This window comes from Bombus affinis, chromosome 10, assembly GCF_024516045.1.
Source record: "Bombus affinis isolate iyBomAffi1 chromosome 10, iyBomAffi1.2, whole genome shotgun sequence".
Taxonomy (NCBI): domain Eukaryota; kingdom Metazoa; phylum Arthropoda; class Insecta; order Hymenoptera; family Apidae; genus Bombus; species Bombus affinis.
The window spans coordinates 12,394,626-12,420,931 of NC_066353.1; the positions used below are offsets into that span (position 1 = coordinate 12,394,626).

Here is a 26,306-nt window from a genome sequence, read left to right on the forward strand (position 1 = left end):
AATGAAATATCAACGACGGCGGAAGAGTAAACTTGGCGAGATGACGTTTCGCGGTTTCACGATTCGTCACCCTTTCGTTACGCGATAAAATTCGCACGATAGTCGTTGTTACACTCTACGAAATGTCTAGAAAGACGGACAAACCGGAAGAGTCAGAAGTTGGGACGAAGCAGAAGAAGAAAAGAGAAAATCAACGATGCAACCGATTCACGGTGAATCGTGGTCGCGTTGGTGATTTCCAAAGGCGACTGTACGCACCTGATAGAGTCGCCCCCACGCTTGGAACTTGGCGAGGCAAGATGGCGGGGAGCGGTGGGGCCCAGAACGAGTCCCTGACTCTCGGTTCAGTTGCTGTTCGTACGCCGGGCCCCGTTGGTGCGTTACGCGGCCTCGTCCCAAGCCTGTCGAAAGAAACTATCTCCAAAATATACGAGCCGAGCTCGTGCGACATCCGACGTAGTCAAGAGAGAGGGAGAGAGAAAGAGAGTCAGTCTTACGTGCCGCGTTAGACATTAACTCTCTCGAAACGACGCGACGCTGTTCATCAATTCCTATCCTTCCCCTCTGTTTCTCTTCTCTCTCGCTTTACTCTTCGAGTAGCACGTCAACGAGGGTCAAAGCGAATTCGAATCGCGCGGTCGACGGTCAAACTCGGTGATCTTCAGTGTGAGGTGAATTGAAAAAAGGAATCGGTGGTTGCTCGCTGAAAACCGTCCTTGGAAGACGGTGGGAAAGAAAAGGAAGGGAGGAAGAAGTCACAGGGAGGAGGATTCGATACGTCCCGAAGGAAGGTTTCGAGGAGAGCGACGCCTCGCGAATAAGCGCAAGATTGCCGCGCTATTGGCCCGTGGGAAAACAAAACAACCACGGAATCGAACGGATTTAGTCGGTTTTCGGCGTGGATTATCGGAAACGGCTTGCAGCCGGCAGTGCTCGATCGGTAAAGGTATTGCTCTAAGTTGCGATCGTTTCTTTTTTTTCTTTTCTCTTCTTTTCTTTCTTTTTTCTTTTTTTTGTTTTGTTTTGTTTCGTTTACAACGTTATACACAGTGTTTAAAACTGGTGGTGGATGAATTACATTTTGGATACATTTTGGAACGATTAAGAGAGAGAAAGGTCTACGAGCTCGAGTTTCGTACTGCGGCGTATCGCACATACATATTTTGTAAGAAACAACCAGATAATTTTTATCTCGATTGGAGCATCGAAGCGAAAGACGTTGGTTTATCATGTACACGTAACAGGCACGCAAATCAAGCGAACCGAATGAACTTTGTTTACGTTTACTCATACCGGATGGCATAAGTTGGGCTTACCAAGCGTACATACGCGGTAACCTTCCAAAATGCGACTACTATATAATTTTCATCGACGGCCACGTGCCGTTCGAACAAATTATTTGCCGCACGATCTACCCGTATGCGCGACTTATTAAGGTCGCTCGATCGTCACCAATTTGTTGAGCGCTGTCCTTTCCGACGTTAATTACCATCCGCCGAGATGAAACCGTCGCGTACGTTTAATTCCATCAATTGGATATTTTCAAGGAAGGGAGGAACAAGTCGTCTGGAAATTGGCCACTAGGAACGAAAATCATAGACGGCAGGTCAGTCGTGAACAACGGTACTTGAGAATCGGCTCGAGTTTTCCCCCAAACTTTCCAACCGTATCCCTTCAAATTGCTATTATCCATCGATCGTTTCGACCTCGGCGAGTTTCACTCGATTGAAGCAAGGACAGACTCGAAAATTACTCTAAAGCGGTATTGCTTGACGCACTCGTTGCTACTGAAATATGACGATAAAATAAAATATTCCCCGCGTTGCTGCGTTTTCGTCATAAACATCGTTAGTTTGGCTAATGATATCAGTTTCGAAAGCTCGTTGCTTACTGTTTTATCCTCCCCCTTCGAATCTTCCAAAGCACAAAAGGGTACACGAGATGCAATAATTGCATCGATGATTATCATCGGGAATATGATAATCGAATTTACCGTTTCGTTGAAATGGAAAAAATGGGGTATTATTATATACCTATTATTTCTAGTACGCTATACTGTAATTATAATTATATATAGTGACAGAAATGATTTATCACTGACGATAAGAGTGTAGTAACGAGGTTTTAGATGGCGCATCCTATGAGCCAGTAGCGGCGGATGCGTTAAACCGAGGACGAAATCGTCCAAAAGAGCTGCAGTATGGTCGATAAACTGAAAATCTAATTTATTGTTGGCTGCACGACCGACTGGATTTGGTCCTCGGCGATACGCTTCCAGGTTTCACCGCAAGATAAAAACTCGATAAAGAACGATGGAACGCTTGCATACAAAGGTCCGTAAATACACGATATTATCTCTTAGCCGATCTGCAGAGCCCGGCGGTAAACCGGCGCCTGTGTACATAGGAGACCCGAGTTTAACCACGTTTCGTTGGAACTTGGACGAAGATAACTCAGCTTCTAAGATATTGTTTCGAAGAAACGCGCAACAGTCGAAATTTCGTGCATAGAGTTCCATTGTTTGGCGTTAAACGAGTAGGATTTCGTTTATCTTAATCCATCGAGGGACAAACGGTATAACGGCAGTTTTCGTAGTAAAAGTTCGCCAGTTTCTTTTGCTTCTCGTTGCTTTTCGTTTAGTCAACGGTCAAATACAGCAGCTCGTCTTCTTCGTTTCTTAAATGTAAGAATTACGAGAGGAAGGAACGAGATCGAATCCTGCTGCGAGTTTTCGATTTTTCCCTCTCGATCTTGCAATTTTCCATGAATTCTGGCAAATCTAAGAGACTCGAATATTATCGTAAGAGAATCTTTAATATTCATACGAAAAATCATATGGCGTATTGTACGAAATGTTTGAACACTGGCGAAAGTATTTGAACGCTTGTAGAAACTCGTTGGAAATGTATCACGCGTGTTGCACGGGATATTCTGAAATTTCAATAGTACTGTAACGAGATATAGCCGTCGATTATTATCGGTGATGTTTGAAAATAATCTGAGAATATAGAGAAGCTGTAGATCTTAGGCAGCCTCGTCTTTAACGCTAATTGTATATTTAAGATCATTATTCGCGCTGTATATTACTTAGCAAGTGTATGTTTCCGGCAAATGATTTATAACTTCTACATACGTCTTTCGATTGGTTTTCGATTTTATCAATATACACATTCACATTTATCGTATCACGGTGCTGACGAGTGTTCGGAAAGTTTCGTACAAGACACGTGTTACGCCTCTAATACGTTTTCTATGCTAAATGTTTAAATATTTTCGCGAATCGTGGCAAATAGATCTCAATGACGCCGACTGAAATTTCCTTTCAATAAGCGCACTTGTATCGTACGTGGGAGGGATTTAGGCCGATGCTTTCGCACGTTTATTAAACCAAACACGTTTGTTGATAAACGAGCGATGACGGAAGGATGGTGGCGGTTCTACGGTCTGTCGCGGTCAGCCGATGAAAAATATCGCCGAGAAAGCGGCTGTTAACCTCGTTCGAAAGAGCTACAATGCATCAAAGACACACGGCTGAGCGGAGTGTCTGGCGCGTTTGTCGCAAAACTGGTTTATCCGGAATCCGAGACCCGGAGGATCGAACGAATCTCCGATCTCTAGCGTCAGTGGAGAGCTTAAAACTTCAAATTTTACCGCCACGCTATCGTTTAACGAGCAAATCACAGAAAATGTATCAAAGGACGATAAAAATATGAAATATCGAGGGTATTTAATAACAACGATCAATGGACTGTTTGCGAAATGTTCGCGCGTTTGCGGGAAATTTGAAAGCGCAAAGGTGCAGAGTACGCGCAGTATTTCTTGGACGAAACGAATTTCTATTCGGGTTGTTTAATCGCGTTCATGAAACTATGAAATTTACACATACACGCGCGTTGTAACTCGAAATTGTAAGCGAAAGCTTCGTAAAATTGTATCGAAAATATTTACGCAGGAGCGTAATCGTCGTGAAAGAAGAGCAACTCGCATAGCATCGTGTAGGCTGTAGAGCGTTATACAGCGAGCGAGTAGATTCGTTCGTGGCAACCCTCTTTCTTCCAAACGACGTGCTATGAAACGTAATATACGTATTGCGGTCGACTGTTTCCTCTCTGTACGTTTGTCCACGCTTCCATCGACTCGTATCTCTGGCGCATCGCCTCGTTTCTGGAGAAGAGCGAGACGATTCAACGTTAATCGCACGAAAGATATTATACTTCCGGAATGGCGATGATGCGCCGGAAAATATCGCTTGAACAAAACAGATCGTTTTATCGTAGAAACGATTCGCCGGCATTGTTCCCCGTTTTTCTTTCCCACCTCGTTTTACAACAGCGGTCAACCATTTCGCGTCGTTCTCACGGTTATCTCGATGGCGAAAATTACGCTTGTCGTCGTGTTATCGATCGAATAATCGCGGCGGCGTGGTTGAAAAATTTCATCGACCGCGTAAGCTGCGACAGGCTTCGCCGAGATCTCGTTAGGCTGGATTTTTCGTCGCTGCTATAATAATCGAGTCGGTATTCACCTTTCACTCGATGACGAGGCAGACGCCCTTCACTCTAACGACATTGTTCGTCGGCGATAACACAGATACGATACGCTGCTGAGCGATCCTTCTTTGCGCTTCTTTGCCAGTCATCGCGATCTTTCTGTGGAGGCGCGGATACTAGGCAAACCGGCGTTCGAGTCACCGACGTAGGCCCAACATGCTTCAACAATTGTATATTAGTTCTACACCAGGATACATATACGCGTAAGATAAATGTCGATGGTTTACAGTTTGAATAATATCCTGTCCTCTTTCAAGATACGCACGTGTATATTGTGTTTGAAGTTGCCTGACTTCTTCTTTATCCTTTAAAGTAAAATTCTATCGTGGTGCGTTACGAAACAACGGCTCCAAAATTTGGATAGACCGAGGAGAAATAACGGCGGTACGAACTGACAGAACTTAGGCTTAGGAAAATTACAGAACGTGGCTTTTCTTTGGCTTCGAAATAGGCAAGGCCATTGTAATTGAGTACTCGGCTTTTGTACGATACCAAGCGTTTGTATATAACTGCGTGGGCTGCCTGCAGCTGTTTTTCCTACGAAAACGACAGAGAGAAAGTAGCAAGGAATTATTCGCACGTTGAAGGTACAGTTCGATATTTCAGTTTTCTGATTAGGAAACGAGCGATCTATCCTCGGCTGCTATCCTATTAGGCTAATACGTATGCTACGTATCTCCGCGTAGAAGCAACCTTACGGTAAAACACTCGTGAAAGCGTGGCTTGCCAACGATTTACCTTCTGCAACAAATTATCACGCTATCGACCTGCAGTCTCCGGTTTCTTTGCTTAATTTTCAATTCTCGTGTATAAGGGGTAATGATAATTAGAAACGAGGAGAAACACATACCACCGGCACTCTGTTGCGCAATCAAGCTGATATCGTTAATGAAATTATAGAGGCACTGGTATTAACAAATTCCCCTGCGTAACAGCAACCAGTTTGGTAAACGAAGTGATTAAAATTCGTCGACTAAACCTTACGAATCACCAGTTATCCGACTGTCCTATTTAACGAAAAATTATAAAATCGCGAAGGGAAGCAACCCGTGATTTCCAATTCTTTCGCAGCGATGTACCGAATTATCGCGCGAGAGAATTCAGCGAAGAAAACTTCGTCCCTCAGACGATACGGCGTGTTTACCGAGTAATTTCACGACTGGCAGGGTTCCCGTGTTTGCCACGAGGTCTGTACGTAGACCAAGGATGTAGACTGCACGCTTAGATTCTCGTTCCTTTTACTTCGTTCCTCTTCTTACCATTTAAACGCGCTGTTATCGAGAAAGTAACAGATGTCGCATTCTGCTGTGAGACCTGGCGGTACGACGAAATTCCAGCAAAATCATCGAGCTTTCTCCATCGAAGGATTCACGCGCGCTCCGATTTCATACGAACGCGTGTTTTACCAGCCAACATCGGCTGCAAGTTTCTAACTCGGTCAAATCGGCTCGACCGATCGCCTGCAGCAAAGTCGAACACCATCGGACAATCGAGTCGGTTTTAAAAGTTCCGAGGCGTGGTTACCGCGAACGTAAGCGCAACAGCTAACTGTAAATGCAGCCGCTTTCCGCGGCCAGCCACAGAACTCGTCCTTACGTCGCGGGAAAAACGTCCACGCGTTGCCTACGCCACGCAACCGATACTCGTTCGATGCCGACAGAAACCGTTAGCTATCTCTCGTTTCGCGTAATTGGCAACGACAAATTTTGCTATCAGTACGGAGACCACACGATCTTTGTTTCGAATTAGGCTGGAAAGATTAGTCGGAAGATTCGACGATTCGTTTGCAGGTATCTGGTTCGACGAGTACAATAAGCTTCCTCGGGGCTAGCGAAAGCTCTTTGCTTAATTCCGTCGTAATACTCGGACTTTTTATTGGAATTTCGATGCCGGTTCAACCGAGAGGACTTTTAACGTCCCTATCCAGTTACAACAGTTTGTACGATTGAAACGAGATATTACGCGCACGATTCTGTATTTTTAACGTATTTCCCTCAAATTGGGGGAGATTTTTCACGACAGGAATGCACGATGAGATCGCGAAATACCTCGTGGCAAGAATAAACCAGAAATATCATCGATATTCCATAGACACGTTAAAGGTAGCTTCCTGTATCTCGTAACGTTCTTGCTCTTGAAGAATTGTTCACGTTGGAACGTGGTTGCCATTGATTGATCTAACTGCAGCGTCCTGAGCGAAGGCGAGCTGGCTCTAACAACGAAAGAAAATCGAACGAAGGAAGACGTTTGCACGGCGGATGAAAATCGCGTGAAAATACCATTCGTTGGATATCAAGATCGGTATAAGGCGGGCTAATTTCGTTCCGAAGATACTCGCTAGGGAACGTAATTAATGGAGGTCGAGGATCTTTGTGCCTGGTATTCGAGCTGATGAAAATGCATGAGGGGTTGCTGCGGTTTGCCGCCCCTCTGTGGGGCCTCGATAAACATTTAATAAAGTTTTCTCATAGGCCAGGCACGCACCACTTTCTGCCGTCGAATAAATTACGGAATTGTGTCTCGTGGTCGTAGAAACACTGGCCGGCTAAATGCCAGCCGGTCTGTTTCATAACTCGCTCCATTCCAGCGCGTATTCCTCTCGATTCCGCCGCGCCAACAAAGATCGTTTTGTTCCTCGGAGCTTTCGTACGTACCGCGACTCGACCATCGAATCCGATTCAGATTTCGTTCCCGATTCCAGCTTCGAACGGTGTATTCGATTACGCCCATTAACCGCGTACGAATTAATCGCCTCTGCTTGAGAAAGCTCGCGACCAGAATGCAATGCCGTGCAATGGGTGTTTCGATGGAAACTCGAACGACTTTTTAGCACGCGATGAAAGAAATTAGAGGAAGGTCTACAGTCTGTGGTAAATAACGTAGCGCCGAGTGTATTTTCTGGTCGGACGGTTAAACTATCGCGAAATCTTACGAAACTATCTCTCCTACAACTTGGTTACGAACTGGCGATTTCTTCAATATTTAATTATTGGCGGCTAATGTTGAAAATAACGCAACTAAAACTCAGCATACTCGATTCTACGGCTCCTGTACTACTGGCTCTCTTGCTAAAAACCTTCCGAATGAAGAGGCGAACGTGTAAGGAGAAGCGAATTCGCAGCGCAAAACCAGCACTCCGTGTGGAAATGTAGGAACCGCGAAAGCTGTTTGAGAACTATCGATACGGTGGGCACGCCTCTCCGTGCAAAATCGAACGTGGATCGAAGTTACATTTGGGTCAAGTACGCGCAAAGTATCGCCGCCATTCGACCAACTTTTTTTCGCGTACGAACGTGCGCGAACAAGCAAAGGAAAGCAATGCGGCGAACAACTGGCGAAAAGAACGACAGGCGTTCTCGTCTCTTTCCGTGGAATCGTATTTACATCACCAACGCGTATACGTCAGCGTGTAAGAATACGCCAACTGGATAACGATGAAACAGAAACCGCAGTGTCGTTCAGCAATATACAATACGTTATACATACTACGGTGCATAATACAAAGAAGCTGTGATCTAGCCAACCGAAGAAATTCTCAAGTTCGTTTTTCCAAAGAACCTCCCTGTCCTCGTTAAGGTGATCGGCACGCGCGTAAATCTCCATGCTGGTTAACTTTATGGCTCGTAGTCGACATTACCCTTCATTAGCCGCGCCGTACGGCCGCATAAGTCACGTTCTTCCGGCCGCAATTATCGATTCTCGTGTGTGTGGCATGGCGCATAAATTCTGCGCAAATTAAGAACACTCGTTTACGGCGGATGATACGACCGATACGAGAGCCGAACGAATTCGATTTTTAGTCGCGCGGTGTACGTTACACAGCAGACTGCGTGACAGAGGCGCTTGTTGAGCAACGAACGAGTTGCTGCGGCTACACTTTTCGTCTCTTCGATCAATTAGCACGTTAGCGTGTACCTCTCTGCGAGAGCCACAGGAGATCGAGATATATCACGAAGCGCGACGTTTCAGTTTTCTAAGAAATGTTCTTCCCTGGCTGGATGTGTACGTCAGAACGGACAGATGTTACAACGAAGGAGATTCTAAGGCCAATTACGTTCGCTCTGAAACGAAGTACACTGTGCTGGTTTAGCAGAAAGCGGAGGATGCTGAACCTTTAATCCCGCTGTGTTCTCTCTCCACCGTTTTCCAGTCAATTACATTTTCCAAAGCTTACAAAATATCTGAGAATTCTTATCGCTGCGCGTGATTTCTCGTCCTGATTCTACGCGAGACGTCGTCCAAGCGGCGTTACGTTACAAATTTTGTTTGTTCGCGAAAACGAGACGAAAATGAAAACGTAAAGATTCGAGGATCGTAGGCGGAGTTAAGAGGACGCCTATTAGCATTCGAAGCACGACTACTGATGCGTAATACGCGATAATAATAATAGTACGGGAGCATTTAACGTGCGATTTCAACGAGAAGCGATTAATTTAATTTAAAGGCCAAAATTTACTGGAAAATGCGATCTTAACCCATTTGCATCCAAGCGCGGATTAATCCGCGCGCTGCGACTGTCTTCTATCACCAAGCGCGGATTATTACGCGATTTTTACCTACGACCAATCGCGGTGATGGGGACCAGTCGTCGGTTGAACGCTGCTGATGCCTTCAAATGTTTCCTTAGGTAGAGCCATGATGCAAATGGTTAATGATCGCGAATGATGTACATAGCGTTTCGAACCGCTGAACAGAGATAGCAGAAACGGGCGAGACCAACCGGCTTTCGCGATATTTCGCCAAATAAGAAACCAATGCCAAACCTGTTCCCTTAGCCCGTAACCTGATAGCAGTGATTCGCGTACACACGATACACGAAGTTAACCGGTCGTTGCGGTGGCGAGAGTTGAGTCGCGTTGAAAAACCATCGTCTCGCGGTTGCTTGGGATTCCGAAACGTGTCTTCGATGACAGAGCTGACACCCGTCGATTAAAGGTACAACACGGAGTAGAGAGAAGCCGGTGGTCGATGAGAAACGTGCTACATACGCGCTGATTTCCTTCGAGAATACGCCGTGTGTCACGGTACTTGCATGCAGCATCGTTCGCGCTGTATCGTTTTAAACGCGCCTTCTTATGGTTGGTAACTGGTGGTACAAGCGGAAAGGGGGTGATTCTACGCGAAAAAAGAAGTCGAAAATATAGAATAAAAATTTTTCGTTCGAGGCTTTGTTTTCGAGAAAATCGACTTTGAATTTTCGCTGGGTACGCGTGCACTTTATCGCGTCTCGTTATAACGGATCTCACTGTACATCGTTGTCTCGATGGATATTATCGCGGTTTAAATTTGTTTTTGCCGTAACGGAAAATTAGGAATACATAATGAAATAATATGAAGTAATTATAAAGTTTATTATTACAAAAATTGCTGGAAATGTTGCCCATTCTGCCGAACACATACTTCTGCTCTTCTAATTAAATTTCTATGAACACTTTCTAACGTGTTCGATCGTTTTAAAGTATGAAAGTGAAATGTAGTATGAAAGTATGAAAGAATGAAAGATCTACAGTGAGATCCGTTATAACGAGACGCGATAAAGTGCACGCGTACCGAGCGAAAATTCAAAGTCGATTTTCTCGAAAATAAAGCCTCGAACGAAAAATTTTTATTCCATATTTTCGACTTCTTTTTTCGCGTAGAATCACCCCCTTTCCGTTTGTACCACCAGTTACCAACCACCCTGTATACTTGGAATACATAGAGGAATCTTCTATTTGTACAGAGCTGTTTGCAAACGAGAAATTCAACTGCGACGCGTTCCACGTCGAGTCGTTTTCCAGCGAATCGGTTCTCTCGCATTTTCTGATCGGCAGAGACTACGGAGTCGTGGTAAATCGTATTAGGTTGCCCGAAAAATGTCTTTCTTTCTCAAACGTGCTTTTTACAGCAGTGCATCTTCGTGCAAACGTAAAACCAAGTCTGTGAAATGTCGCGGTGTTTATCTCAACAGAGCAAAATATATCGTACGAAATTCGACAAAATAATATAAAACAGAAAACGTTGTGTCTATTATTTCCTCATAAAAGGAAAGAAACTCTTCGTAAAATGTTAATATTAATTAAACAGCTAGCAGTTTCCGACGAGTATATTCGTCACGAGGAAAAATGGCAATATCTCACGCTTGAAACTAAAAAATAACACAGTCGTTTCGTTGCAACTTAAATTCCGTATCGTAACAGCCGCACGTACTCCGTGTACGCAACACCAAACTGTTTAAGAATCATTCTTTTAATGAAAACTCATGCGACTCGGTATAAATAACTGGAAGATCGCGATAGATAGATAGACAGAGTCGGGCAAACGAAGAAGAAGAAATAGAAATACTGAAATAGACGAAGCGTTAAGTGGAAAGAAGGAAGGTCTAACGAATTGTTTGAACGATGATCGTCGCAGACGTAGAAAGCGTTGCGTTTTCTCGTGTTGTCAGCGGTGTCCACTGCGGCTCCGGCCAGCCGCGCTTCCCCTTCTCCCGTTTCACGAGAAACAACCGCGAGCAACTGGTTTGACTTGTATGTTCGTTAACCGGGAACGTTTCGGAGAAGCGCGGAGAGGGAATTGTAGAACCGTTGTCGCGAAAACTCTCGAATGCTGTGTGGGCAAGCTCGAGGAACGCGAAGAACTATTTGCATATAAAACGCGTGAGCAGAATCGCGGACAAGACTCGGAACTGATGGATCGTCCGATGAAAACGGAAGTCAATGAAGCGCGTACGCGCGGTCGTGTGTTACCGATAAAACGCACGACGATTAATTGAAAGACATCACGGCGGAGAAATAATACGCGACGCGCGCCTTGCAGAAATTATAGATCCCTTGGAGCCGCAGATACGACGATCTGAAATTACAGACGATACTGTTGGTAACGTGCACGTGCTCTTGCTTACGATCGCTCGAAAATAGTTGCAAACGTTGGTCGTCGTTTCGACGCGTTTGCAAATGTTTCTGGCCGCTAGCGAACGTTTACGGATATTGGCGATCGCACGTGAACACATGTGGCCACTTGCGGATGTACGCAAAGAAGAGTGGCCAGCGTTTACAAATCTGTGATCGCTGGCGAACAGGAAAAATCCGGCGAAACATACACTGGCTACGAAAACTATTTGCATACGAATTGCGCTTATCGTAGAATTTCGATTATCAGATTCGAGCGTATCGAATCATCCAGCAGCGCTTTCGTGCGAGCGCAAACATTTCATACGACGAGGATGAAGTGTAAGTACTTTTCGTAGTTGTTGTATATATAACGATTAACGTTACACCGCTGAGTATGCTCCGCGAGATCAAATTTTACGATCTGACGCTGCACCACGTTCTTCGTAATTTGCCTTTGACAAATAGAAACAGCGTCGGACGATGATAATTTTTCGTCGTAAGGCGAAATTAAAGTATTCGCAAGTTGCATAGCAAGAAGAGAGAGTTTGATAATCGAGTGTCTGCGCGCTTGCGGGGTTGACCCTTTGCAACCGCACGTGCCTCGTCTGTTATCAATTAATTGACTAATAAATATCCTACGCCCTACGAGTTCGCTGTTTTACTTTAGCTACTCGGATCTCGTCCGCTTGCAACATACGTGGAATGATCTTATTTAAAGCTGTAGCAGCGATGCTCGTAAATTGCACACTAGTCGCAAATGAGGCAAAACTCGCAGCTAATTACGCGCGAAATTTCTTCGAAACACGAAGCAGACTGGCTCGCAGTCGTGCGGCACGATTCTCTGGAAATTTTTGTTGACCCAAAGCCAATTAGCAATTGGAAGATCGGAGGAGCGCGAGCCACTCTGTTGCCATCTTCTGTGTTTTATACTTTACGCATACAGATATATATCTTATTTTTATTATATGAAAACATAATCAAAATAATTATATAATTATACGGAGACTAAAGGAACGATACTTTTCAAGCCCCGGATTGTCCTACTCGAATTTCATGCTGTTTGAGAATATCATCGCCTGGTGGAAGACTAAAAAAGAAAATACCTGGTCGAGTTGTCTTAGATCACCGATACGAACGAGTACGAAACTTCGAGAAAAGTAACGCGACCATTGCCTTCAAGTTCGTAGTTAAACAACTGCGTCTAAAGGTTGACGGGATACCCTGAGGCAACCAAAGTGACAGAAGCTTAAAAACGAGTCTTTCGAATCGAGCGAGTCGTTGCTGTAAAAATATTTCAAGTTGCTCGATTTTCAATCGTTTAGATCCGACCAGCTGTAGCGTGACGCGAACTCGAAAGTCGAAATACGCGGTTCGAACTCAGCTTCTTGAACCGTTCGCCTTCGCTGTCACGATTCTCGGCTCAATTTAATTTTATTCGTTGGAAATGTCGCGTCATACTCGAGAGGGCAATGGCTTCGAACGGACGCGATAGAAATGACGAGCGTATCACGTCCGATCGAATCGTCGTATACGTTCGTTGCTCCACGTGCATACCGTTTGGCGAACGTTAAATGGCGTATTTTTCGCACGTTTTCGCGCCACCGGTGCAACTTTCTCAGGACAACGACGACGAACAAAAGTCTAGTAGCCCGAGTAGTCGGTAACCGGTGACTGTTCTCGGGCCGAAAGTAGCTTTTGTTTCGCCGCGAGAACAATCCACGGTCTGAAGAGCATGCTGCGACCAACCTCTGTGTATATCGATCCTCCGTACATCTGCCGTTTCCGGCCTTGCTACCGGTACTCCGCGAACAGCCAAGCGGTCGGAAACGCAAGAATTCGCCGATACGATCGCCGCTGTAATCGTTTTATCCGATCAACGTGTTCCGCGGCTTGTCCTCTTCGCGTTTCTTCTCCTCGGCTCTACGTTGTTGTACATCCGTTCTAACTAACGCGATTCCTTCGTTCGATTCTCGATTGCGACCGGAGCAGCATTTTGAAGAATTTTAACGCTGATCTCAGCAGGTCCGATGAAACGAGCCGTTTGAAAATTTCATTTACGATTGTAATTCTTCTATCTTCTTGGTAATTCTTATATTAAGAAACACTGAGATATCGATTAATCGGATGATAACGAAAGGAACAACAAGGAAAGTACAATTTTAGATTAAAATTCCGAAACCGGTCGTTCGAGCCTGGTTAAAGTTAGCGACAGATTGGCATATTTCTTTTCCGTTTCTTCTTCCATTCCGCTCTTATTACGTATCTATTCTAAAGTAATATTTATTTGCTCCAATAGAACGTAATATTAATCTTCTCCTTTTCTTTCCTTCGATTCTCCTTAAGCGTAATCGAAGCTTGCATAATCGTGCTTTGTCCGTCTTGCCGTACGATATCGGGACGTTCAACGTAACGATTCCTCTTCTTTTCGTCTTTCGTTCGCAGTTCCCTGCAAAACGAACGATTGGAAAATTTTCTTGTCACCTGACGCAAAAGGCACATCGACGAAAAAATCTCTCGGACTTGAAAGTTGCCAAGGTTATTCTTTATTCAGCGGTAGCCAAAACGACAATTTGATCGCCGGATATCTCGCAGTCCCCCGTCCAACGAAATTCGTCAAGCCTGTTATTAACGTTAATTGCAGGAATATCGCGACGAGGGCATCGAGACTGCAGCCGATTATAAAGCCAAGATACACGTTGCGTTGTTAGGAATCACGCGAGCTCGAAGACGTTGGCGTTCTCTGTTCTCTGTTCCCAAGAGCATTGACTCACCGTGTGTAACTGACTTACTCGACAAGAATGTAAATGCTCGAGCGTTGGTGGTCGTATCGATGACAGAGAGCCGCGTCGTTCGCGATTACATCGCGCTCTGCCAACCACCGACCAGTTCGCCACGAGCGTTCCATCTTCCGTCGTTTCGACGTACGTATTTCTAAAATACTTCCATCGATACGAACGTTCAATCGTGTTAACGTAATTCGTTACAGCGGGCTACGTACAGACAAAGGAAGGCTTCGAATCCGAATCGGATTCTCGGCTTTCGCGACCAACTAAATCGGAAACAATCTTTGTTACCTTAATTTTGCATAGAAAGCGGTCGAGGAGAAGAAGAAAGAAAGAAAGAAAGAGAAAAAAAAAAAGAATAGCGTCGATACGTGTATCGACTTGGCATTGAACGCGTTAATGGTAAAACGTGTTAAAAACACATTTTTTACCATGTTGATGACAGTCATCTGTATCATCGTAGCGACTCGTAATAAGATTTAGTTGCTCCTTTCGATCGTAACTACTTTTTCTAAGATTGTTACGCTTTTCCTATCGCTTTTTCGTGTTAATTAACTTCAGCTCTTTAATTATCCTTCTTTTGTCCTGCAGCGAATATATACGCGTACGGGATCGTGAAGCGTATAACCTCTGCGAGCAACATTATCGGCAGTCGTGCATGACCAGTATGTGGTTTGATCGTTTCCAGGAACACGTTGATCGAGGAGAGCAATGGCGGTGTTTGGGCTGGTCTCGGCGGTGGCCGGGTTCGTCAAGGTACGATACTTGGTGGACAAGGCGATCATCGATAACATGGTGTTCAGGGCGCACTACAGGATCACCTGCGCTATTTTGTTCGCCTGTTGCATCATCGTCTCTGCCAATAATCTGATAGGTAAGCAGCTCTTCTTCCCGCACTTTTGCGGCTAATCACGAAAAAACGCTTGCAAGAAGATTTTCTTCGAGTCAGTTGTTGCCAGGTTCGCGAGAAATTTTCCAACTCGTCGTACGTACATGGTCGTCATAGCCCTACGTGTTAAATGGTAGCCAAGGCGGTTGAGAATTGTGGAGGAAATACGAGTACGATTTTAACCGCCTCGCAGACGCGCACCAGGAAAGAAGAAGAAAGAAACGCTCCTACGAATACGTTAACAGTTTCGCCAACAAAGCTCGAGTTCCTCGTAACGATGATTTAACCGATGAAACGAAGCGGCGCGAGCGCAGATTTCGAGAATTCGAACGTAGTCGCGTACTCGGACTTTCGAGCGTATCATCCTCTTGCTTTCGTAATTAATCGAGCCATCGAGCAGCGAAATCGCGTTAATCGCAATTTCTATCGTACGCGGGTACTTCGAAGATGCGAAGATACGCGCGTAATGCGCCTGCTATTCGCGAACGTAAAAAGCATCGAAAAATACATCGAAAGTAAAGCGTGTCCGCTATAAAATTTAGCAAGCGAGACCAAATCTTTACGTTCCGTTTCTAGTCATATTCTAAAAGATAGAAATATAAACATCCAGCGTCTAATCGTCGCTGTCGAAACGCAAAGTCGATCGCGAACAGTAGCATCCGAACAGCTAAAAAGTATATCAGTTAAAAAGCGACAGCAGCTCGTAACGCGGGAGTCGAAGCCAGCTGCGGAGCGAATGTGCTCAGCCGCGTGATTGTTTCCGACAATCGGTCGATCCGTAAGTGAATTAAGGAGGTAAAACGATCCTCTTACTTGACCCGTGGGAGCAACGGCGATGGGTCGCAGATGAAACGTCGTCGGTTGCATAAATAGCCGATACGTTGCGTGGCAGCGGGCCGTTTTCAGGACGCGCGTGCTTATTTATCGGCGGACAGAGCGTATGAGGGCCGATCACGGGTTACAGCCACAGCTGCTCGTCGCGCCGACGACAAGGCCCTCGGACCAGATTCGCAACGGTATCGTGCCTTATCAATTCGTTTAGCGAACAACCTATCAGCTGCGGCGCGCGATGCACCAGCACATGTTTCGCACATGTGTCGTAGCGAGTCTCCTCTCTCATCCTGCTCGTTCACAACCATCGTTCGACGTTCTCGCCGACAGGGAATCGCTGGTTGCATAATTTTACGCGCAATTGTGCTTATAATCAAACGGATAATGCACGGTCGTTGTCTAACGAGGTCGTTCGCGATCGAGGACGCTCACTGGTTCGCGCGATGTTTCGGCAAACATGTCCACGCGGTCCGAGCGTATACGAATATCTTCGCTCGATCTTGTTGGTCGAAACTGTGTACTTCCTGGTCGGAATAGAAGTGAAAGCACGCTGCGAATATTTACGCGGTTTTGTGTTTTCACGTTCGAAGGAATATGACTCTGAAAATGGAATTAAATCGCGTCTGGAGTAGATTGAAGCATCGATTCTTCGAGAATCGGTTGGCGTACAAGACAAAACGTTACAGTTCTATTCTCGAAAGACGACAGAGACTTTGAGATATTCAAAAGGCCATTGCTTTCCGAATGGGCAATTTCCTACAGCTTCCTTTTCCATCTTTCATTGTCTCGAGTACAAGCGATCAAGATCTGGTGAAAGATGGTGGAAAGAGCGTCGAAACATCGAGCTCCGAGCGAATAATCGACGATGATGCTTACAGGTGATCCGATAAACTGCCTAAGCGATGGAGGTGTACCGGACAACGTGATAAACACGTATTGCTGGATCACGTACACGTTCACGTTGCCCCGCAACAACGCGAAACCGGTGGGTACTCACGTGGCTCACCCTGGTCTTGGCGGTGACTTTGGGGAGAAGAAATATCACTCGTACTATCAGTGGGTGCCCTTCATGCTCTTCTTCCAAGGTATCCTATTCTACATGCCCCATTGGATATGGAAGCAGTGGGAAGAGGGCAAGGTCAGAATGATATCCGAAGGCATGAGGGGAGTCTCGATCGATAACACGTCCGAGCGACAGGCCAAGTCTCATCGTCTGGCTAAATACGTTTACGACACGTTGCACCTGCACAACACGTACGCGGCTGGCTACTTCTTCTGCGAGGCTCTCAACTTCGTTAACGTGGTAAGTGGCGTACCGTGTTGCGGATAAAGGCTCCTCTTTATGGAGCGATCGTAAAAACTCGAGCTTTCTTTAATAACACGGTCGACTCGGTCGTGTCTGTGTTTCGAGCGACGAGACCAAGACCGAGATCATACGGCTGCAAAAATACGAAAACACGTTTGTCATCTGCTCCGAGTTTTTGTATTCGGTGAGACGCACGTGGAGCAATAAATGGAAAGAGGCCCCATTCGCGTGGTTTCTCGAGAAGTTAGCAAAAATCGTCAGAGGATTGTGTGGTTCCAGGTTGGAAATATATTCTTCATCGACACGTTCCTCGGTGGAGCTTTCCTCTCCTATGGCACGGATGTACTCAAGTTCAGCAATATGAATCAGGAACAGCGCACCGACCCGATGGTGGAAGTGTTCCCGCGGGTAACCAAATGTACCTTCCACAAATTTGGTGCTTCCGGGACCATTCAGAAGTTCGACGCCCTCTGCGTTCTCGCCCTCAACATCCTCAACGAGAAGATCTACATCTTCCTCTGGTTCTGGTTCATAATCCTGGCGGTATTGTCTGGTGTCGCTCTGCTGTATAGCATGGCGGTGGTCTTACTACCTAGTACCCGGGAGACCATCCTCAAGAAACGATTCAAGTTCGGCACGTCGGATAACGTGAGCGCGCTCATCAGAGAGACACAGGTAAACCAGGTTCATTGATTTAAATCAACGAGCAAAGTGTCGCAATCGCGAAAGGAAATACGCTTGCGGTTTGGCATGACTCTAATTAGGCGGTCGGGATAACAGCGTTTATTTTCAAAACAACGTTCGATCGGTCCGGTTTCACGGTATCTGAGATATCTCGTTAAGCGTCAGAGGGAATTGAATCGGAGCGAGACGAAAAGCCACGCGATACTCTTTCTCGGAGACGTTTCTCGATAATAACCGGTTTGAAAGATAATCGCAATCCACGATACGTTTCGTGACGAGAACGTATGCATTGTTCCTACATATGTAAATTTGCAGGTCGGCGACTTCCTGTTGCTTCATCTACTGGGACAGAACATGAACATAATGATGTTCAACGAAGTACTGGACGAGCTGTGCCGTCAATTGAACCTCGGCTCGGCGAGCGGAGCGTCACCGACCTCGGTGCCATCAGCGCCCAGCACTCTCGAGATGTCACCCATTTACCCGGAGATCGAGAAATACGCGAAGGACACCGAGATCTAATGCTTACGCCCTCTCCGACTATATTTCTTCTCTTTTGCATTGTGATAAGACCCAGGGTGATCCTTTTCCGACGCCTTTGGTCTCTCGAAAAACGTTTGTACTATCGACGGTTAGTTCGCTCGTAACCAAGGAACATGTTGATCGAACACGCGACAGAAACGAGATCTTGCCACTTCCTTTTCGATCTATGTATCAACGCGTAGAGATTACTTGCCGTCCTACAGAAATAGTAAAACTAATTCGCCATAAAGTAACAGGTACATATCGCAAATCTGTTATCGTAGCCGTTTCTATTGTTTCTTACCATTTATAGCACAAACTAGCGTTAGATTATCGAACGAATATGTAACGTAGACGATAACGCGCGATGCTTTCGGTTCGACAATGCGTGTACGCGTGTTGTCGTCTATCGCTGTTAAATTATAGTAAGCCGAATTTCACACGCGCAAGCGTTTCGCCGATTATCTTTAATATTGCGTAATGATATCGCGTCCGCCACCCTGTGGTTAGGGACGCGGTCGTCGAGCACGATAACAACACCGTGAAACGATTGCTATGGAATTTCAAACAGCGAACGCGATCAACTCTTTCTCTTCGACAAAATCAATTGCCGTTACTAGTCGATGCTCGCATCGATCGTGTTCCTCGATTCCTATTTGTGTTACACATACACATTCCTTTTGTATTAATTTGCGTGTATCGTGATGAAACAAGTGCCTTTTGGGGAAGTCTATCGGGGGTATCTATTTTTCGTTCGACGCTCCGTCGCCGATGGAGCAACTACTATATTATTATTCGTTTATGGTATCGATAAAGTTTTGTCAAGTAACATTCCGGGCTACTTTCGATTCGTATCGTTTAAGAAAAACGAAGCGGAAATACCGTGGTATTGGACAAATCGTTACTTTTTGAGATAATAATAGTACGAGACTGTGTAAGTTTTTCTAGAAATTATAGAAATAAACACGAGAGTATTTATAAGGATACAGATTGCCAACAGCGCTCTTATATCTTTTACGTATTAGTTTTTAAAATAACTTTTCCGCTGTTATACGTGGTCTACGTATATTCTTTTCTTTTCTTCTTTTTGTATTCCTCTGTAACTGGTGCAATTGCCATAACGAAGTTAGCGTGAATAACGTTATATTTTGTAGCGAAGTTAGCGCGAACAATGTAAAACTTCGTTAACAAAATTAAACTTCAGGGGCATTCCTGATTATTCATAGCAACGTTTTCATTTTTCATACAAAATTTAAGTATACACATACATGCGTAGTTTATATAATTAAATCGCTACAAATATTTGTGAATAGAATCGACTTAAGAGTTAAATGATTCGAATATTCGAGTTTATCCGATTTTCATCGTACCTACCGTCGCGTTTATATCGTTCAAATTGACTTATGCGCTTCTACATACATATCTACCAGCGAAATTGTACGAGGAGTTTATATCGGACAAATTAGAAGTGCACATCGATGAATATATTCTTAAGAATATTTGATACGTTTTCGTTTTCCAATGTCTCGAAAGCTACGTCGAAAGATCAGGCGGTTTACGACGAAACGAAATACGATAACGCTGACGTAAGTTTCACAGCAACGTTGAATCGTTTGAACCGTTCAATGCTCACGTTCGTTTCGCACGACTAACAATTTCTCGGATTGCTCGCGAGGATAATATAACGCTGCCGATGATTATATGCAATGACAATAATAACTTTACTATTAAGTAGTTTATCGTAGTTAGTAGGTTGTATCGCTAATATTAGTTCTGATTCAAGCGATAGATTAACGACAGATGTATAAGTCGAACGAGACGGATGTGCCTTCTTCATAGTATACCGAGATAATTGTACTTTAGCGCTTAGGATTTCTATAAGATGTGTTTATAAATTGATAAATGCTCATTTATAACGATCGTCGCCGAAGTTAACACGAAGACTGCCAATACGTGCAACGGTAGATGTAACGGGAGCAAAAATAGAAGAATCTAAAGAGCCAATTGTAGAATAAAGATTATACTCTTTCTATATGAAGAATCGGTTGGTTGCTGATTGCTCGTTTTCATAACCAGTATCCGTCGGTCTAAAGCAAACCAGACTCGTCCGATCGTAACCTGCCTGATGGCTGTTTCTCAGCGAGTCGAACAACGAAGCAAGCAACAACGATAGGAGGAAGTTCGTAATCGTTCAATAAATTCCATTAAGTATACGGCTGAAATCGGTGAGGCAAACGCGGCATTTCGCTTTCGACCAGCGACTCGATCGGGCATGTACCATTATCGGTAATCGTGCTGTCGCGTCTATCGTGCACGTTCGCAATTCTCAACTTTCAGTTCCAACTTACCGATTTCCCCAGTCCACTTTGTTGATAATTCGCAACTTGAGTTCCCGCGTTTGATCGGTAGTGAGCGTGCCGGCCAAAAGTTGTCGCCGCCATTCCAGCAATTCCCGCATCACTTTGCGCAGCGTGTCGAACTTGTAGTTTACCCGTTCCTGATTTCGTTCCAGCGAAAATACTTCAATTAGTAGGGAAAGATAGAAATACGCGCAGGTTGTGGTAAAAACTAAGAGCCGAGCGGGACGACGAAAGCTCTGACTTTACGTACGCTTGCGCGTGTATCGTGATTTTTCCCTGCTTTCGAGTTTCTACTTGATAAGGAAAATCCTTCACGGCGGTACGCTACGAAAGCTACTCTGTTCATCGTGAAATCGCGTACGTTCTATGATACAAATGGCGGGCGTATGGCGTAAAACTTATAAAAATATGAAGAAAAATGCTATTGGCAGTCGAGATTTAGAAGCTAGCTCTGTCTTTTCTTCGTAGCAAATCGGATTTCGACCAATCGCGACGGTGGAATTGTTCGTGAACGCGAGCTTCTTATATTCGCGATAGATACCTCTTGATAGAAACTTGGAAAAATTTGCTGTTCGTTGAGATAGTTCTGCACAAAAGACAGACCTGGCCCTTAAACTAATCGCCGGTAGCATTTTTTACGTATGCTTTCGACCTTCGTAGCGTGGTTCTTGGCACCGTAGCAAAAGATCCGCGCAATTCCATTATCAATCGAACAGCGTGCCTTGTCGGTCGTTAAGAATTCAAACGAGTCACGACGACGACGTTCCCATTCTTTTCCCTTCGTTCCTTTTCGACCCTTCGCTGCAATTTTCATTACACGAAAGTATACGTGTCGTAGAGCTAGTCGGCTTTGTCGTAGAAACCATTTCCAACGACGAGCCATTTGCCCTCGTTGTCGCGAAAAATAAGCGAGCACGAGCAAATGGAAAGGGGTCATTGTAGCGTAGAGAGTCGTCGGCTCACTCACCACGTAGAGTCTCTTCCATATACCGCCCCATTCTCGGAGCACGAGGGTAACTTCTCGGACCACCGGATCTTCCAAAGGTATCACCGACTCGAACAGTCCCTCGTTCTCGATTTTACATGGTTTCAGATGAACGTACGAGCTAGGGAAAATTCCTTTGACCGCGCGATTCTTGGTCGAAAAGCCCCTGTACCAACCTACAAGCAATCCATCGTTTGATTCGACGTTCGATCGACTCGTTCACCAACCTGATCCACGTTAATTCGTGCTAAAGCATTCGTAAGCGATACGTGAAACCACGAGCGATCTCGTGTCGTTTTACCTGTGCATTCCTCCAGGATCTGCACGGTTTCTCCGATTTCCAAGGGAAGGCCATAGCGCGTGTCTCCTCGCCAATTGTAAACGGCTGTAAAAAGAAAAGAAAAGCAAGGATAAAATGATATTGTCAGGTTCAAGTTGTACGAGTTGCATCTTTTGTACATTCGATATACGTGCATTAATGGCATTGTAGAAGCAGCGTTCCATTTAACGTAATATCGACGGTGTACTTGTACGATATACGCGGTGAACTGTTATTTCGAATTAATCGATGGTGCGTGCGTACTTATTATACACCGTTGGGATCTCTTAGACGAAATAACTAATGCAACGTAACTCACTCTCTCTCCATCTCTCTCTCTCTCTCTCTCTCTGTCTTCTGTTCTCTTTATCCGTGTATCGACCGCGTCGCACCACCGTGCAAATATTATGATTCGTGGCGCAGATGGCCCATTGGGGAGGAAGCGAAATCTCCTCGACGCTCGGCGCACTCGACGCTTCGTAGCGCACGAGAGATTGAAACGTATAGTCTTGGCTCGTTATATTATATCACGTTCTATCCGAGGATTCACATTTATACAGAGGATACAAGCCCTTTAGAAAGCGCGGACGATCGACGTGAAATTTAACGGATATTATGGAAAGAAATTGGCAATTTGCGTCCGAACGACGCGATTCTTGTTAGTTACAAATATTCTACTGTATCTTATTTCGTCTATCACAAGTAGCTCAGTGGCATTGTTGGTTTGATCCGCCTAATCTAATCTGATATAGCAGTCATTGGTCGTTCATCGACCGTTTCGGTCTTCAAGCTCAACACGCGCCCACTTCTCAGCTAAATACGTTGATCGAAAATTTACGATCTTTCTATATATAGCGAGAAATTCGAATCGCTTGCAACGTGATTCGAAGCTATAAAATCGAGCAGCTTAGATAGGTTTCGATAAGTCCGATCGATATCTCAGAGGCATTTTGATCAGGAGTAGCGGTATCGTTGACTGGAAAAATGAAAGAAAGTCTGGAATATTCGAATGACGATAAACGACGAGACTCGTCGAGAGTCTGCATAGTTTCAGATCAAAGAGATCGTGTTCTGTCGCTACGTATGCGATACGAAGTGTCTTAGATCGCAACGCTAGAAAGGAGCGAAAGTGTAAGAAGTTCGTGGACGAAGGGTTAAAGATGGGAAGAGAATCGGCGCGTGTCCTTTCGTGGAAGTGTCAGGCCACGATAAACGAACTCCGGGGCACCGGATACGCGTGACGCTGCACGCACGACGAGCCAGCTTCCGGTCCTCCGGCGGAGAAACGCACGCGAGACGCATCTGAATGAGCGCGTCTCTAGCCTCCGCCTCGTGTGTACACGCGTACGTTTCACCGACGACCGGCCACGGAATGTGTGTTACGCGTTTGCTCGCCTACCACCGCTACACCGGAACAATGAGCGTAGATACTGCGACCAGACTTTCGTCCATTTCGAAACGGCCTGGCCTTTTCTCGCCTTCTCTAAAATGACTTTAACGTCGTCGTTTCGAAATCTCCTCGTATTAGCGTCGGAAGGAATATAACGTAGTCGTAAATGATAATAAACTGTGAATGTTTATGCTAATTCACACTTTCATGAATATGGACAAGTACATGGTATTTAAAAATATGAATAAAAAGAGATCTACTTCGCCTACCAAATATTCTGATGAAAACTGGATACTTTTACGAACTCGTACGAAATTCATACTTTTACGAACGCGACTGGCAAAATGGTATTTAGATACAGATTTAATTCATCCATCAAATATTCTGGTGAAAATTGGAATGTTGTTATATGTACATCAGGTGGAGAGAATATAACGGATCACAAATAATAATCTGCAAATTCATATCTTTATGAACGCGACAAGGAAAATGTATTTAGATAGAGATTTACCTCATCCATCAAATATTCTGGTGAAAATTGGAATGTTGTTATATGTTGTTATATGTACATCAGGTAGAAAGAATATAACGGGTCATAAATAATAATCAGAAAATATTTGTGCAAATTCGCATTTTTATGTCTTCAACTGAGAAAATGGTATTTAGATAGAGGTCTATTTCATCTATTAAATATTCTGATGAAAATTGGAATGTTATATGTACATCAGATAGAAAGAATATAACGGGTCACAAATAATCTGCAAATTCATATTTTTATGAACACGACTAAAAAAATGGTATTTAGATAGAGGTTTACCTCATCCATCAAATATTCTGGTGACAATTGGAATGTTATATGTACATCAGGTAGAAAGAATATAACGGGTCACAAATAATAATCTGCAAATTTATATTTTCATGAACGCGACTAGGAAAATGGTATTTAGATAGAGATTTAATTCATCCATTGAATGCTTTGGTGAAAATTAGATATATTATATGTTGTTATATGTACATCAGGTAGAAAGAATATAACGGGTCACAAATAATAATCTGCAAATTCATATTTTTATGAACGCGACTAGAAAAATGGTATTTAGATAGAAGTTTACCTCATCCATCAAATATTCTGGTGAAAATTGGAATGTTATATGTACATCAGATAGAAAGAATATAACGGGTCACAAATAATAATCTGCAAATTCATATTTTTATGAACACGACTAGAAAAATGGTATTTAGATAGAGGTTTACCTCATCCATCAAATATTCTGGTGAAAATTGGAATGTTATATGTACATCAAGCAGAAAGAATATAACGGGTCACAAATAATAATCAGAAAATATTTGTGCAAATTCGCATTTTTATGACCTGAACTGAGAAAATGGTATTTACATAGAGGTCTATTTCATCTATTAAATATTCTGATGAAAATTGGATACATTATATGTATTTACAGAAAGAATGTATTTAAAAGAAGAATATAGCCGAGTCACAAATAATAATCTGCGAATATTTATGCAAATTCATATTTTTACAAACGCAATTAAGAAAATGGTATGCAAGTATCTATGAAACTCGCTTATTAAATATTACGACGAATATCTTGAACTTCCATTTACAAACGTCATTCACAAATTGATTTTTAAATCTTTTAATCATAAATCGCTCGATCTTCCAATTAAAATTTCATTGTGTTCCATTGTATGGAAGCTTCCATTTAAAATTAACTCTCTCCTCCGTTTTCTATTCCTAATTACAGTATCTGTAAAAATGAACTTGTGCAACTGCAAATGGAAAGAATTGATTTCGATAACGAGTTAAAATCTAACGCTTGCGATAAGACTCGAGCGTTTTATCTTCGCTCAAATCTTGTCTCTGTTTCAAAACTCGTGCACTCTCAGGCCCGATTAATTTTATGACCATTTATTATCTCCTCCATCAGGAAGTACGTAAGACATTATGACGACTACACAGCTCTGATAAAACGTGTTTCTGGTCTATCGTTCACACGAATCGAGATAAGACCATTACATTCTCACGAGCCGTAAGATTCGATAGTTTCCCGTGTTATAATAGACATCGAATCGAAATGATTAAACCCTCAGGAAGATACCGACTCACATACAATATATCACGAACGCACGCTGTTCGAAACGATTGGCCGATTCGATTAATTTACCGCATCAAACGATCGTTCGGTTCAATTAATTTATTGGAAGAATCAAGTAAACCGGAGCAAAAGACATTTACGGATACATCAGTTGCAGATACATTCGGCATTTTCTTTGAGCCCTAATAAACCACTGTTCTCCCTGGACTTGGTGTTTCCCACGATGGAAACGCGTCGAAGACAACGCGCCTCGTGTATGTATATACGCACGATATATACATAACCGTTCATAGCACATACGCGCATGGTAGTGAGGAGATGGGAAAAACGGGAATTTTTTGTCGAAGCTTCTCGAGGGGCTGACAGACGCGAACAAAGGGAGACGTCGAAACCTTCGCATCGAAAGTCCCTTTCCCAAACCGTAGCCCCATGAGTTTTCCCGGGAAATTAAATCGATAACTCCCGTTCTACCGTGTAAAACGGACGCGACGGAGGGTGCCGTGCTTTCTCTCTATCCTTCGTTCGCTGCTACGTACGTACGAGGTGACCGGTAATTCTAGAACACCCTCTATCGAAAATCGAATATTCCAACTTTTCCACGATCAATGCGCAGAGTCGTATACAGTAAACTGGGCACGTCCGACTTTATTTCGTTCCGCAAATACGCCATGGGCCGCGATTTATGGTAGTCGGACAGATTT

General features: G+C 44.1%; 2 protein-coding genes across 6 annotated transcripts in view; one reads left to right on the forward strand and one right to left on the reverse strand.

Moving 5' to 3' along the window:
- LOC126921123 (dedicator of cytokinesis protein 3) overlaps positions 1-26,306 on the reverse strand; it is a 53,711-nt gene that overhangs the window by 15,623 nt on the left and 11,782 nt on the right. For both annotated transcript variants that reach the window (XM_050732381.1, XM_050732380.1), the window contains exons 2-4: positions 22,084-22,167; positions 21,765-21,958; positions 20,786-20,934 (exon numbers count right to left, since the gene is read on the reverse strand). In XM_050732381.1, the coding sequence (XP_050588338.1) occupies positions 20,786-20,934; positions 21,765-21,958; positions 22,084-22,167 (427 nt within the window). The remainder of the gene's footprint in view (positions 1-20,785; positions 20,935-21,764; positions 21,959-22,083; positions 22,168-26,306) is intronic.
- LOC126921136 (innexin inx3) lies at positions 332-20,478 on the forward strand. Of its 4 annotated transcripts, none has more exons than XM_050732401.1 (5): positions 332-946; positions 14,894-15,079; positions 16,804-17,228; positions 17,511-17,906; positions 18,231-20,478. In XM_050732401.1, exons 2-5 carry the CDS (start codon positions 14,917-14,919, stop codon positions 18,435-18,437), a joined length of 1,191 nt encoding a protein of 396 aa, XP_050588358.1. In that variant the 5' UTR covers positions 332-946; positions 14,894-14,916; the 3' UTR covers positions 18,438-20,478. The 4 variants fall into 4 exon arrangements, with proteins under 4 accessions (XP_050588358.1, XP_050588359.1, XP_050588360.1 ...); XM_050732402.1 differs by having other exon boundaries at positions 332-940; XM_050732403.1 differs by lacking the exon at positions 332-946 and adding an exon at positions 14,095-14,343.

What these genes read in the sequence shown, in the direction of transcription:
- LOC126921136 (XM_050732401.1), top strand. Translation starts at nt 14,917, where the DNA reads ATGGCGGTGTTTGGGCTGGTCTCGGCGGTGGCCGGGTTCGTCAAGGTA. An exon ending in CTCTGCCAATAATCTGATAG is followed by an intron (nt 15,080 to 16,803) that starts GTAAGCAGCTCT and finishes TGATGCTTACAG; the next exon opens with GTGATCCGATAAACTGCCTA. An exon ending in CGCTCATCAGAGAGACACAG is followed by an intron (nt 17,907 to 18,230) that starts GTAAACCAGGTT and finishes GTAAATTTGCAG; the next exon opens with GTCGGCGACTTCCTGTTGCT.